The sequence below is a fragment of the Peromyscus maniculatus genome, chromosome 8 (genome assembly GCF_049852395.1).
Source record: "Peromyscus maniculatus bairdii isolate BWxNUB_F1_BW_parent chromosome 8, HU_Pman_BW_mat_3.1, whole genome shotgun sequence".
In the NCBI taxonomy this organism is placed as follows: Eukaryota; Metazoa; Chordata; class Mammalia; order Rodentia; family Cricetidae; genus Peromyscus; species Peromyscus maniculatus.
In genome coordinates, this window is record NC_134859.1 from 60,274,340 (window position 1) to 60,288,286 (window position 13,947).

Sequence of the window (13,947 nt, forward strand, 5' to 3'; positions counted from 1 at the left end):
CAGCCCAAATGCCAGCTAAGCATCCGCCTGGTAGCCACTCACACCGCCCCAGACTCAGATCCCAAAACAGTCTTGTTCATGGTTACCATAGGAACTTGCTAAAGCCAAAAAAGGCACCACACAGGCACCCACATAGGCCCTCTAAGCTTGTGTCCACTTGCATGGGTAAACACACACACACACACACACACACACACACACACACACACACACACACACCATATACACACCAGCACTATCCAGGCATGAGGCCCATCCTGAAAAAAATCAGTGACCCAGGTTCTGACACTGGGCATAGAATCAGACAAGCTCCTCTATGGTTCCCTGCAAGCTCAGGGCACCAACTGCCAGGCACAAGGAGCTCACCCACTGAAGGTACACCAAGAGTTGAGTTAGGTTGGGGGCAAAGATAACCACATTGTGCCTGCAGGGCACGCTGCCCTTTGCCTCCCTGTGACACACCAGCTCCCCAGCCCTCCACACTTTCCTTCTCTAGTCCCTTCTACTAGCTGGCATGTATAAGTTCCAGGACCCTAAACATCACAGGATAAGGAACAGAAAGAGAAGAGAGGTTTTATACTCAGAACCCTATTGCCTCCCTGAACTGAGCCAATTCCTGAGCTCCCCATCTCCGCAAAGGGGACCCACACCCACCCGGGGCTCACTCTCTCCAGTCCTACCATCTCACTCCGGTCTGCAGCCCACAAAGTATCTGAACCTGACCACTCCTGCCCCTTCTGAGTGCCCTCTCATTCTGCCCAAGCCCTCCCTCCCACAGCCCAACCACACTCCTACAGGCAGCCCAAGCCAGCCCCTCCCAGCCCGTCTCCTGTCTAGCAAGAACAACGGCTCCCAGGTCCTCTCACCCACGCTACCTCACACCTCGGTGGTGCCTTCACGATGCAGTGATGCAGCATCAAGCCTCTCTTCCCCCGCTGGACCACTGACCTCACACACCCTTAGAGACACCCTAAGCCATGCCCAGGTCTCCAGAAGGGGAGCGCAAGTGGGAGCCCTTGTTACATCCCATGGCAACTGTGTGCACTGTCCCTATGGGGCTGAAAGCTACCAAGAGCAGACCGCCTTCCCACCCTCTTCTTGTCCTCTCACCATCCCTGGCCTGGCAGTGGATTTGGAATGTAGATGCCCAATAGATGCTGGTTGAACTGACTCAACCTTCTCCCCACAAAACATCGAGCTCCCCGTGCCTTTGACAAGCCCAAGAAACTCGGCAGATGCTCCAGGTGTGTAGGACTGGAGCTGGGATGAGTCAACTGCAGAAAGTTCCAGAACATCTTTGTGGTGACCTAAAGACTCTTGTGATCCACAATAAAGATCTGCCAGCCAGTGGAGAAATGAACTGCTTATCATGGCCCTTGAACAAAGAAAAGAGCCATTAAGTAGGGATCATTGGTCGACTGCAGAGGAATGGGCTCTGTGGAAAGCCTGGAAACACACACTGGTACCCAGGAAATTGAGCCCTGAGTCCGCTAGCTGATATCGTGACTGCCTGACACCAAGAAAGCAGATGTCTGCAGAGATAATCACCTAGATTGTACATCGCTCTTACAGACTGGGTATGATGGGGCGCACCTTTAATCCCAGCACTCAGGAGGCAGAGACAGGCAAATCTGTGATCTCAAGCCAGCTTGGTCTATATAGTAAGTTTCAGGCTAGCCAGGGCTGCATGGTGGGACCCTGTCTCCAAAAAAGGGGGGGAGGGGCAGGTGAAGGGCTGTGACAAAGCAAGAAATGGCACTTCCCAGAGGTGGTGTGCTCTGTCCTGCACGGTGTCCATAGTGGCTGCTCTCGGGGATGCTGGTGGCCGGGGGAGCTGCACTGACACACAGATGTTCCCGCTTATGACCACCTCGTTTCTAATAGAATTTGAACCGTTAGCTGCTTAAATCATCAACTCAGAACAGCAATGGCGGCCTACGGTCAAACCACAGCATACCCATCCCAAGTCAGACCTCTCCTTCCCTCCCCTGAGGGAAAAGTTTGCACTCAGCTCATCACATGCTCTCTGCCTACCAGAGGTGTCATTTCTAGGGGCCAAGAATGAGCCATCAATGATACAGGTGGGTTCTCTTTTTTTTTTAAGATTAATTTATTTTTATTCTATATGTAAAAATATGTGTTGCTGCATGTATATATGTATATCCCGTGTGTCTGGTGCCTGAGGAGGCCAAAAAAGGGCATTGGATGACCTGGAACTAGAGTTCAGGACAGCTGTGAGTCACCATGTGGATGCTGGAAACTAAACTAGGGTCTTCTGAAAGAACAGCCAGTGCCCTTAACTGTTGGCCGTCTCTCCAACCCCCAATCAGGTCCTTTTTCCTCCCAGACTCAGATTTGGGCATTTGGACATGGTATTTCCCAGCAATGAAGATGATCTATCCTGAGCCACACTCATGTTCATTTGGTCCCTGTGGCTGTCCCTAGGCACAACAGTCATCTCAGGTGACTGGAGCTATGCATCAGACAGACAGACAGGCAGACAGATAGACACACACACACACACACACACACACACACACAGGGTGGAGGGGCTCCTTCTTAGGACTTCTTCTTGGAACTTCCTCTGGGGGAAAGTGGGCTGACTATGATTCAGTTACTGTACCTTTGTCCTAAACCAGCTCCCAGAGCAGGCCAAAGACAGAGGGCTCCTACATGCTACCACCTTACCTGTACCCATCCTCCTACTCCTGTGTCTCCTCCTCCACCTGCCTCCCTCCACCTGCACCCCTCCATCTACATCCCCTCTGCCTGCCTCTGCCTCCCCTCCGCCTGCCTCTGCCTCCTCTTCACCTGTATCCCTCCCCCTGCCTCTGCCTTTTGTTTGCATCTTGGATCCTATTTCCTTGTGATGGGCTAAGCATATGACCCACAATTTCATCATTCAGTGAACCTATACTGAGAACCTCCTTTTGTGCCTGCCCAATGTCCAGTCTTGGGGATCCAGAGATGAAGGCTGCAGCCTTTAAAACATGCACATTTACTTGCTCAGCAGGGAGCACCTGCCATCATTCTGGTCCTCCCCTGCACTCCTCCCCCCAAAATACAAGAAGACATTAGCCAAGACTGGAATGTGGCTTAGTGGCTGAGAACTTGTCCTGCATGTACAAGGCCCTGGGTTTGATCCCCAGGACAGACAGAAAAGAAAGGGCATAAGCCACGCATGTGGCTAGCATATGAGAGCTAGATAGGAGCAGGCTGTACAGGTAGAGAAGCAGGCCATTCACTGATCCTGCTCTCCCTTCTTACAGACCCAGAGAAGTTAGTGACTTGCCCATTTGTTAGCCTGGGTATAGAACCTGGGCCTGCCAACACACAATTCAAGCCTGTTTCTCCTGCATGGCACTACTGCCACACCCTCTCCATGTTCCTGTGTGGCCCCATATCCCCTGTATCTCCAACTATGGTTAAGTCCTTGCCTCTGGGGGCCCTCCTCAGGCAGGCATCATAGACTCCTCTCAGTCTGGGCATCCAGCAGGGAGGTGGGTACCAGGAGGTCAGCACTGTGAGGTAGACCCCTGATCAGGAGATGTGGGCTGAGAACACTCAGCTCTATCCTCATGGAACAAAATACTAATCTGGATTCAAACTCCACCTTCATGCCTTTCTTGCTGATGACCTTGAACAAGATTCCCAACTTCTCCAAGTGTCTATCTTCCTGTCTCTCAAATGCCAAAAGCAATGGGCCCTTCTCCACATGGTGGCTGCAGAGTCTCTGGACCACAGGTGATAAAATCTCAGTGCTCAGTGTGGATGGGGCAGAGCTGATCTTCAGAACTACGTGCCTCAGGGACACCACCAGGACTATCTTCGTACCAATGACACTGGGTCCCTGGGGAGTGAGCAGAGGAAATCAAGGAACGCAGGCCACAGGCCAGGGGTGTCTGCTGCATGTCAGAGAGGAAAGATGCTTCGGCAGCAGAGGCAGAAGCATAAAGTCTTACACCCTGGAGGATCCCCTGCAGCAAGAATTGGCTGCTCAACTGACCTGCTAAGAAGTGGAACCACAACCTAAAACACATCTTCAGAATCCAGCAGGCCCCCATTGCCAACTAAAGGAAGAGAACAATGAGACCAGATCATTTAGTCCCAATTTAGGGACTGGATATGACCTCTTGTGGTGTCTTCCTGTCTTTCTTCTCTGAAAACAAACCAGCTCCCACCTAGGGAAATAGCCATCGCTCATCCAAGCAGATTGGAGCATGGCTATAAACTGACAAGGGCTGAGCTAATTAGGTTCTCTTTTTTAAAATGCATTATTGATAAAGTAGGGCATACGGCACATGCCTGTAATCCCAGCACTTGGGAGGATCAGGAGTTCAAGGCCAGCTCTGGCTACAAAGGGAGTTTGAGGCTAGACTGGGCTCATAAGAACCCTGTCTCAAAATGAAAAGAAAAGTAAGCTTTATTGAGGCAAACTCTATGTACCACTTTAAGTACGAGTCAGTGTCTTCAGGACAGTCACAAGCTTGCATCTCCATTGCCACTGTCACCCTCACACTACCCATTCACAGTCCAGAAGCCTAGGATCTCTTAAATCTCACTCTGCCTCCTCCTCTCCCAACAGACCCCCAAGCCCTCAGAAAGGATTAACTTACTCAGTTTCCAGGGACTTTTCATGTAAGTGGAAGGGTGTAAGAAGTGGTTTCCAGTGTCTGGCTCCTTTTATGTAACTTGCTTTTATTTCATCCTATTCCGTTTGTGGATATACCACCCTTTGCCTAGTCACCCGCTGGGGTCTCCACTTGGGGTTATCATTAACAATGCTGCCATAAACATTAGTGTGCAGGGTTTTGCACAACCATGTTTTCATTTTCCTTCAATGTGTGTCTGAGAGGACTGATTATTGGGCAGGACTCTAGGCTTTCACCTGAGGAACTGTTAGACTATTACCCAAAGCAGCTGCTCCATCTTATATCTCTGCTATGAGAGTTCCAATCATTATTGTATTCGATGATGATGGTGACGAAGATAATTGCCGTTGTAGGGAGCATGCAGTAATATCCCACTGTGATTTCCTTTTTAAATGCTTCATTATTAGGGGCTGAAGAGGTGGCTTTATGGTCAGGAGCACTTGTTGCTCTTGCAGAGGACCCAGGTTCAGTTCCCAGCACCCACATCATGGCTCACAACCATCTGTAACTCCAGTTCCAAGGAATTCAATGCCTTCTTCTAGTCTCTGCAGGAACCAGGCATATACATAATACACATACACATATGCAGGCAAAACACTCATAGATATAAAATAAAATACATCCCCAGGCCGCGGTGGGGCTTGCCTTAAATCCCAGCACTCAAGAGGCAAAGGCAGGTGGATCTCTGTGAGTTCAAGGTCAGCCTGGTCTACAGAGGGAGTTCCAGGACAGGCCCCAAAGTTACACAGAGAAACCCTGTCTGGGGGCGGGGCGTGGGGGTGGGGGGTTGGGGGGAGTCACCTGACCATATATGTAAAGGTTTATTTCTGAACTCTGAATTCTATTCCATTGATCTATAGTACTAAATTTATGACAACATCATGCCACCAATAGTTTTGTGGTAAATTTTAATATCAGAAGTTCAATCTTCCAACTTTGCTCCTTTATTTATATATATATATTATATTTATATATAATTTATTTATTTGTATTTTATGTACATTGGTGTTTTGCCTGCATGTATATCTGTGTGAGGCTATCAGATTCCCCTGAAACAGGAGTTAGATAGTTGTGAGCTGCCATGTGGGTGCTGGGAATTGAACCCCAGTCCCCTGGAAGAGCAGCTGGTGCTCTTAACTGCTGAGCCATCCCTCCAGCCCCCAACTTTGTTCTTCCCTTTCAAGATTCTACTCGAACATCTGTGGATCTCCAGCATCTGGTTCAACCCCTCTCTGAGCTTCTCTTGGGTTCCCTAAGGCATGCTGGAGGTATCGTTTCCCATCTTTAGCCTAACCAGACTACACACCAAAGGTTTTCTTTTGTTCTTTTTGTTTTTTGAGGCAGGGACTCCTGTATCCAGGGCAATAGCCAAGGATGATCTTGAGCTCTGGAACTTCCCCTCAACTCCAGATCTTCCCGCCTCTCCCTCCTAAGTGATGGGATTACAGGTATGTGCCACTACATCCAGTTTAAAGTGTTTGCTTCCTGGAGTCAACAGATCTTAAAGCTAGAAATTAGTCTTTCACCCTGCAGGACATCACCATCTCAATGCCATGTCCCCCATGCCTGCATTCTGTCCCCCAGATATTCATAGACCCAACTGAGACCCAACTCTCAGCCCTGGCCCATCCCCCCAGCTCCTCACACCACTCTAATCCCTGCTCCTTTACAGGTTACAAATAGTTCTGCCGTAAACCAACAGGGCCTCTATTAACCACTGTTGTAGTTGTACTAGATGACTCAAGGCAGCCCCTCAAAAACACATCTCTACTCCATGTCCCTCAGCAATCCAGCCTAACACTTCACACCTCATTCAATATGCAGATAACCCCCTGGGAAGCTCTGGAAAGGTCAGACAAGTTATCCCGGCTGCTGGAGAAGCGGAGCCAGGAAGATTACAGACTCAAGGTGTTCTCTCCATCCTCCAGGCAGTGACCACTGCTACCATAGCATCTCTGAGTACCCACATGAGACAAAAGACTGGACTAAAGAGTGCTCCCTCATAAAGGACACACACACACACACACACACACACACACACACACACACACACACACACACACAAATAAATTTAAAAAGAGCACTGGATAGAACTCAGCGGGAGAGCACTTACCTAGCTCCTGGGTTCAATTCCTAGCACCACAAACAAAACAAAACAAAAGGAAATGAAACTGAAGAGTTCGGTGTCCCGTCTAGACAACCTGCCCCAAACTGGGCCACACTGGTGCACACACCATGCTAGACAACGGCCCCATCACCCAGTTTGAGAGCAGCTTTAGAAACCAAGGATGTTCCACGGGCATTTCTGGCCTCAGCTCTGTGGAGAGGCTAAAATCTCTCTCCCAGCCCTGCTCACCATCCCCTCCTCCCCAACCCCTCATCTTTCGGCTGAGTGGAAGGAAGACTTTCTATTCTGACCCCCTTGCATGCCAATCCTCAAGTCTGACTGGGCCCTGGCACCTGTACCCAGGAAAGTCAACACTGGCAACCAGATGACTCACTTCAGCTGATTTAGAGCAGAGACAACAGAGGAGCCACCTTTAAAAAGAGTGTGTGTGTATATGTGTGTGTGTGTGTGTGTGTGTGTGTGTGTATGTGTATGTGTGTGTGTGTGTGTGTGTGTGTGTGTGTGTGTGTGTGTGTGTGTGTTCTGCTAAATGAACCCAGCCAGGGCTTTACACATGCCCAGTGAACCCTTGCACAAATTTTCATGCACAAATAATTCACATGTGGCAAAAAAAATATCTTCAGTAATTATCAAAGCTTTTTTTTTTCTAGAATTTTCCACCTTTCCAATTCATTCAGCTGGAGCAGGCCCAAGAGAGGCGTGCACATGTAAGATTCTTCAAGTTGGCTATGTGTCAAGAGAGAAGGCTTAATGATAATGACCAAAGAGTTCACAGAACAGAAAGGGGAAGACAATGAAGGGGTGAGGGGAGGGGAGACAGCAGTTTCAAGACAAAGGGGCCTCTGCTCACCCTTCCCACAGAGACCAGCAACCACATGTCGGACCTGAGCCTACAGTTCCCAGGCCTGAGATTTGTGGTATGAAGCCTCAGAGAGCCCCAAGCTGGGCGCAGCAGCATGACCCCTCAGTAACAGATGACTCAATGGCCAGCTGATCCCACACACATACCAATGTTGTTTTAAGAGGCTCTGGGAGCAGGAGGAGGTAGAGATGGCTCAGCGTTTAAGAGCACTGGCTGCTCTTCCAAAGGACCCGGGTTCAATTCCCAGCACCCATGTGGCAGTTCACAACTGTTTGTAACTCCAGTTCCAGGGGATCTGACACCCTCCTACAGACATACATGCAGGCAAAACCCCAATGTACATTAAATAAATAAGTCTTTAAAAAGGAGAGAGAGAGAGAGAGAGAGAGAGAGAGAGAGAGAGAGAGAGAGAGAGATATTCTAGGGACTAGAGATATAGTTCAGTTGTAGAGGACCCAGGTTTGATTCCCAGCACCCACATGGTGGCTCACAGCTGTCCACAACTCCAGTGCCTGGGAACCTTTCGCCTCTGCAGGCAACAGGCACACACATGGTGCACACACATGGTGCACACACATGGTGCACACACATGGTGCACAGACAGTATGCAGGCAACACACCCGTGTGCACAGAGTGAAACAATAATAATTTTAAAAAGAGGTCCTAGGACAATGCGTCATAGTTTTACAAATAGATGGAAAATGTCAGGAAGATGCTCTCTCGGCATTGAGGCTTCCCATAAAAATTTAAATAATAGAAAATACATCTTTCTTCCAATAAGTGTGCAGCCTGAAAGTCAAGCCCGCCAGTCACATTCCCACCACACTTGTTTCTGCTGCTACCCCTCCTGCCTGTCTCTGGACACCCACTCGAGAGGCCCATCCAGTCTCTGCCAGCACAGAGGCCCTCCAGCCAAGCCCGGAACCTGACGGTCCATAGCATCAACCGTCACACACAACATGGGCAGACAGACCAAGGCCCAGGATGCACAGAGCTCCAGTCTGTTGTCATCTCTGACCTCTAAAGAATTAAAAAGAGCTACTCACTTGACCTTCAGACCCGCCAACATGGTCTTGTCGATCCTGCCAAGAGAAAAGCAAGGGCTTCAGTCAGTGTGGGGATGAGGCCCTTCTGCATCTGTCTACAGAGAAAGCTGCTACAAGGCAATTTTTTTGTTTGGTTTTTGGTTTTTGGTTTTTTGTTTGTTTGTTTGTTTGGTTTGGTTTGGTTTGGTTTTCCGAGACAGGGTTTCTTTGTGTAGTTTTGGTGCCTGTCCTGGATCTCATTCTGTAGACCAGGCTGGCCTCGAACTCACAGAGATCCACCTGCCTCTGCCTCCCAAGTGCTGGGATTGAAGGTGTGTGCCACCACTGCCTGGCTGCTACAAGGCAATTTTTCCTCCAGTCCAGGAAGAGAAATCTGAGTTCCACAAGGCTTGAGTCACACATACCCCTATGGGAAGCTTTCTTAGGTGGCTTTAACTGCCAACCTGACACAATTGAAAACTATCTAGAAAGAGAATCTCAGTTGAGGAATTACCTAGATCAGAGTGGCCTGTGAACATGAAGATTGTCTTGACTGATAATTGATATAGGAGGCCCCAGTCTACTGTGGGTAGCACCATTTCCTAAACAGGTAGTCCTGAACTGTATGAGAAAGTTAGCCAAGAACTGGAAAGCTGGCTTAGCAGTTAAACACACATATTGTTCTTCAGGAGGACCCAAGTTCAATTCCCAGCACCCATACATTCCGGGTTCACAACCAAAACATCTAACACTCCAGAAACATCGAACACTCTTGGCTTCTGTGGGAACCCACATTCATATGTATATATCCCCACCCAGACGCATACATATAATCAAACATAATAAAGCAAAAAAGAATAAAATGACTTTCTATGTGCGTGCACATGCGTGCGTGCGTGCGTGCGTGCGTGCGTGCGTGCGTGCGTGCGTGCGTGCGTGCGTGCGTATGCCTAAGCCTGCCAGTCAGCCAGCCAGCCAGCAGCATCCTCCATGGTTCCAGCTCTGCTTCTTGGCTGTATGCAGTACCGAGCAGGCCTATCTGCAAGCGCCTCCTGACTTCTCTCAGTGACCCTTTTTCCCTTACAGTCTCTTTTGTTAGGTTTCTGTCACAGCAGCAGAAATGAAACTGGAACAGAAAGGCACTTGGACTCCCAGCGTTTTAGAGATTGAAACTAAGCTTCCTAGGGGTGAACTCTGGCTGGGTCTGACTCTAGAGCAGTGGTTCTCAACCTTCCTAACACTACCACCCTTTAATACAGTTCCTCAGGGTGTGGTGACCCCCAACCACACGATTATTCCTGCTGGCACTTCGTAACTATAGTTTTGCTACTGTTGTGAATTGTAATGTCAATGTTTTTGGAGACAGAGGTCTGCCAAAGGGACCCCCACCCACAGGTTGAGAAACGCTGCTCTAGCGTCTTCAGCGTTCTGCGCATATGCCACAGGAGATACAAGCAGCTCAGCCACAGGGACCCCCTCCTGCTCCATGAGATGCTCGGCCATCAGGCAGGTCCACCCTCAGTCCCAACAGCAGACTCCAAGGAGAGCGGCAGGTCGTCGGTTCAAACCGGGAGCCGGGAAGAGCACCTCCTCTGCAGACACACGCTCGCGCTCCCCGCCCCTGCCTGCACCGCCTTCTCTGGCAAAGGAGGCAGCATGTGAGCTTCTATTTTTACCCCTACATATGCCGGCCCTTCTGCTGGGGAGGGAGGTTCCTTTCCCATCCGAGGAACAGCAGGCAGTGTTCTCCCTGTCTTCAATGGATTACAGGCCACGTCACCCATGCCCCCATTGTGACGAGTGCCACCACCACTCACTAATAATCACCACCACCTGTGGCACTCTCACAGCCGGTGTCACCACATGCCATCACTACCCGCTGTCACCACAGCCAGTGTCACCATTGTCACGTGTCATCACCACCTGTGCGACCATCACACCAGCGTCGTCACCACCATCACCAACAATGAAATCACCACCTGTGTCCCCATCACACCAGCATCGTCACCACTGTCACCAACAATGTCATCACCACCTGTGCGACCATCACACCAGCGTCACCACTGTCACCAACAATGTCATCACCACCTGTGCGACCATCACACCAGTGTCACCACTGTCACCAACAATGTCATCACCACCTGTGTCCCCATCACACCAATATCACCACCACCGCCGCTAATAGTGTCACCACTGCCCACTGTCTCATCACAACCAGTGCCCCCATTATCACCACCAGTGTCGTCACCACTTGCGTCACCACCACACCAATGTCACTGCCACCAGCCGCATCATCATTGCCCACTGTCACCATCACCACCGGCGTCACCACTACCCCCATAGTGTCACCAGCACCCATGGCACCACCATGACCAGTCTTCATCTGTGTCACCATCGATGTCAGTGTCACCCCAGACCGCCACCACCACCTTCAATGCTACCACGGTCACTACCCATGTCACCTGAGCATCCCGTCACTATCACGGTCACCTGGGTGTCACCGTCACTATCACAGTCACCTGAGCATCCCCGTCACCATCACGGTCGCCTGGGCATCCCCGTCACCATCACGGTCACCTGGGTGTCACCGTCACTATCACGGTCACCTGGGCATCCCCATCACCATCACGGTCGCCTGGGTGTCACCGTCACTACCACGGTCGCCTGGGTATCCCCGTCACTCTCGGTGTCTCCACCACCATCAGCGTCAGTGAACTCACCACCACCTCTAAGACGCTTGGCACCCTGAAAGTTCATTCAGGCCCAGCCAGCCAGCTCAGCTCCTTCCCACAGGCAGACTCTCAGGAAACAGAGGGCAGAAAGGAGAGGGGTCCACACAGCAAGGACACAGCTGCCCGGAAATCCCCGGTGGACATTAAGCTCTGAACTGTGCTGAGCCCCCCAACAGAGAACAGGATCCCCTTTCTCTAAGGACAGAGCCAGCTACACACCCAGGGCGCGTGGTCTACATCCCGCTCAGTCTCTTCCTCGGGCCTTACCCAGGCTCTTTCCTTAGGTTTCCATCCTGAAGGCAGACCCTCCTCCCCTCCCACTGAACCCAACAGAACCCCATATCTATCCAGTAGTCAGGACCCCTCGCTCTGCTCATAGCCAGAGCTACCCAACAGTGACCCGTGACCACAAGCCCATATATCCTACACCTCGAGGACTCTCTTAATTCTTCTTCTACCCGTCCTGTGCTATGGCAGGAGGTCCCCGTTGACACATAGGGAAAGTGAGGCCCAGAGAGACCCAGGGAAAGCACATGCTCTCAGAGCTCCCCTGTCGCTGAGGTGGAGGCAGCTCGAAATCCCTCAAGTGTGCCCTCCTGACCTCTGCCTGGTCAGACGGGACCCCCACCACAGCAGACTTTGCTGGTCCCTGAGCCCACATCTCTCCCACCCAGCAGCCTTCCCACCAGGGTTCCCATGCTAGACTGGGGGGGGGGGGGCCTGGGAGCTTGTGGTTTGGGCGGGGCTTGACAGGGGCTGGAGAGATGGCTCAGCAATTATGAGCACTGGCTGCTCTTCCAAAGGACCAGAGTTCAATTCCCAGCACCTACATGGCAGCTCACAGTTGTCTATAACTCCAGTGCTGGGGGATCCGGCATCTTCACACAGACATACATGAAGGCAAAACACCAATACACATAAAAATAAATAAATCTTTAAAAAAAAATAAAGCCCCAGAAGGCACATTAAAAAAGAAAAAGCCAAGGGTGGGGACACACACTATTAAGCCCAGGGCTGGAGAGGTAGAGAAGAGAGATGCTCCAGGGCTTTCTGGCCAGCCAGTCTAGGTTAATCAGTGAAGACCATACCAAAGTGAGAGACCCTGTCTCAAAAATAAACAAATAAGTGGGCTCTTCTTCTGCTTGGCTGCTGGAGATCACCACTGTCCTGAACGGCACAGAACCTACCTACCCCAGACCAGGAAGCTCGTGACCAGCTATCTACTTCACCCTAGGAAGGCAACAGCACCTAAGTCAGAAATCCGGGGGAAACTAGCCAAAACGTCTAAGACGGCACCAGCTGTCTTCCTTGTATTTGGTTCAGAACCCAGTTGGGTGGTGGTGTGTGACAACTGGCTTTGGCAGAATTCGTGATTAAAGAAAAGTGAGCCCAGAGACTTGCAAGACACAGCCTGCCTGAGGGGGGACAGAGCTCCAGTAAACAGGGAAGGGAACAGAGCAGAGTGAAGGTCAGGGAGACTGCAAGGGCCAGCTCTGGTGCCGGTACACAAGGGAGAGCGTGGACAACCGCTAGAGGAGCAGAGATTCTGTGGTGACTTGATCTGCCATGACGGTACACATCTCTACAGAGAGGAGTCATAGACTGGAAACCTTAAAATTGAGTAAACAAACAAATTAATAGGGAACGGTGCTAAGGGATGACACTTGCAGGTGTCTTTTTAATCTCTACACATACGTTCACTCATACACATGTGCCCGTGCGTGCACACACGCGCGCGCACTGGCTAAATTAAAACACAGACTAAGACCTAAGCCTTGCAAAGCGAGCTTTCTGATGGCAGGCCCTCTGCATGTGCCATACTTCACAGGCGGGTCTGGGAGAACAAGATCCCACTACCTAGGCCCTGGCCTGCAGGGATCCCAGTCCAACCTCACACACCCCTCCCAGAGCAGGAAGCCGGCTGTAAGAGTCAAACCCAGACCCACCACCAGGACAACAGTACTGCCCCCAGCGCTGGGCATGGCCTGTGAGCAGGCACCACACTGCCACCCTAAGACTCTCTTATCTTCACTCTCCATCTGCCAGACACAGACTGCCCAGAATCCCCTCCTGAACGAGAACAGATGGCAAAGTGCTCTCCGAGAGAGAAAGGGGGAAAGAGAGGCAAGCCAGGAGGCAGTCACTGACCAGAGAAACAAAGCCCCTCTCCTCACACAACTTCTGTGTCTCCCCAACCTTCCTGCCACCACCACCACCACCACCACCCCCCAGTGCCAGCCATCGTTCCAGCCGGGACCCCAGACATCCTCCCTCAGTGTAACAATTCCCCGGGGCCCAGCAGCTGAACAGAAACTGACAAGGAAACCACTAGGCTGCACTCTCAGCTCAGCTGCATGCAGCTGGTAAGGGGAGCTGAGCCTTTGACTTCAGGCCCTGCTTCCAGCCTCTGGGGAGACAGACAGAAGCTTGGGGGGTCGGGGGGGGGGGGACTGGCTCAGAGGCTAAGCAAAAGGCTGGATGCAGGGCTGAATGGCGCAAACGTGGGTCATCGAGAACGGCGAACTCGAAGACGGGTCTGCCCCTCCTC

At 51.1% G+C, this 13,947-nt stretch overlaps 1 protein-coding gene across 6 annotated transcripts in view; it reads right to left on the bottom strand.

Moving 5' to 3' along the window:
• Rap1gap2 (RAP1 GTPase activating protein 2) overlaps window positions 1-13,947 on the bottom strand; it is a 227,712-nt gene that overhangs the window by 178,064 nt on the left and 35,701 nt on the right. For 4 of the 6 annotated variants that reach the window (XM_015996156.3, XM_042282377.2, XM_042282379.2 and 1 more), the window contains one exon: window positions 8,689-8,724. The exons of 1 other annotated variant lie outside the window; for it this stretch is intronic. In XM_015996156.3, coding sequence (XP_015851642.1) covers window positions 8,689-8,724 — 36 coding nt within the window. Of the gene's footprint in view, window positions 1-8,688; window positions 8,725-10,343; window positions 10,466-13,947 lie in introns of those variants that run through there. One more of the 6 variants, XM_042282378.2, reaches the window with a different exon arrangement.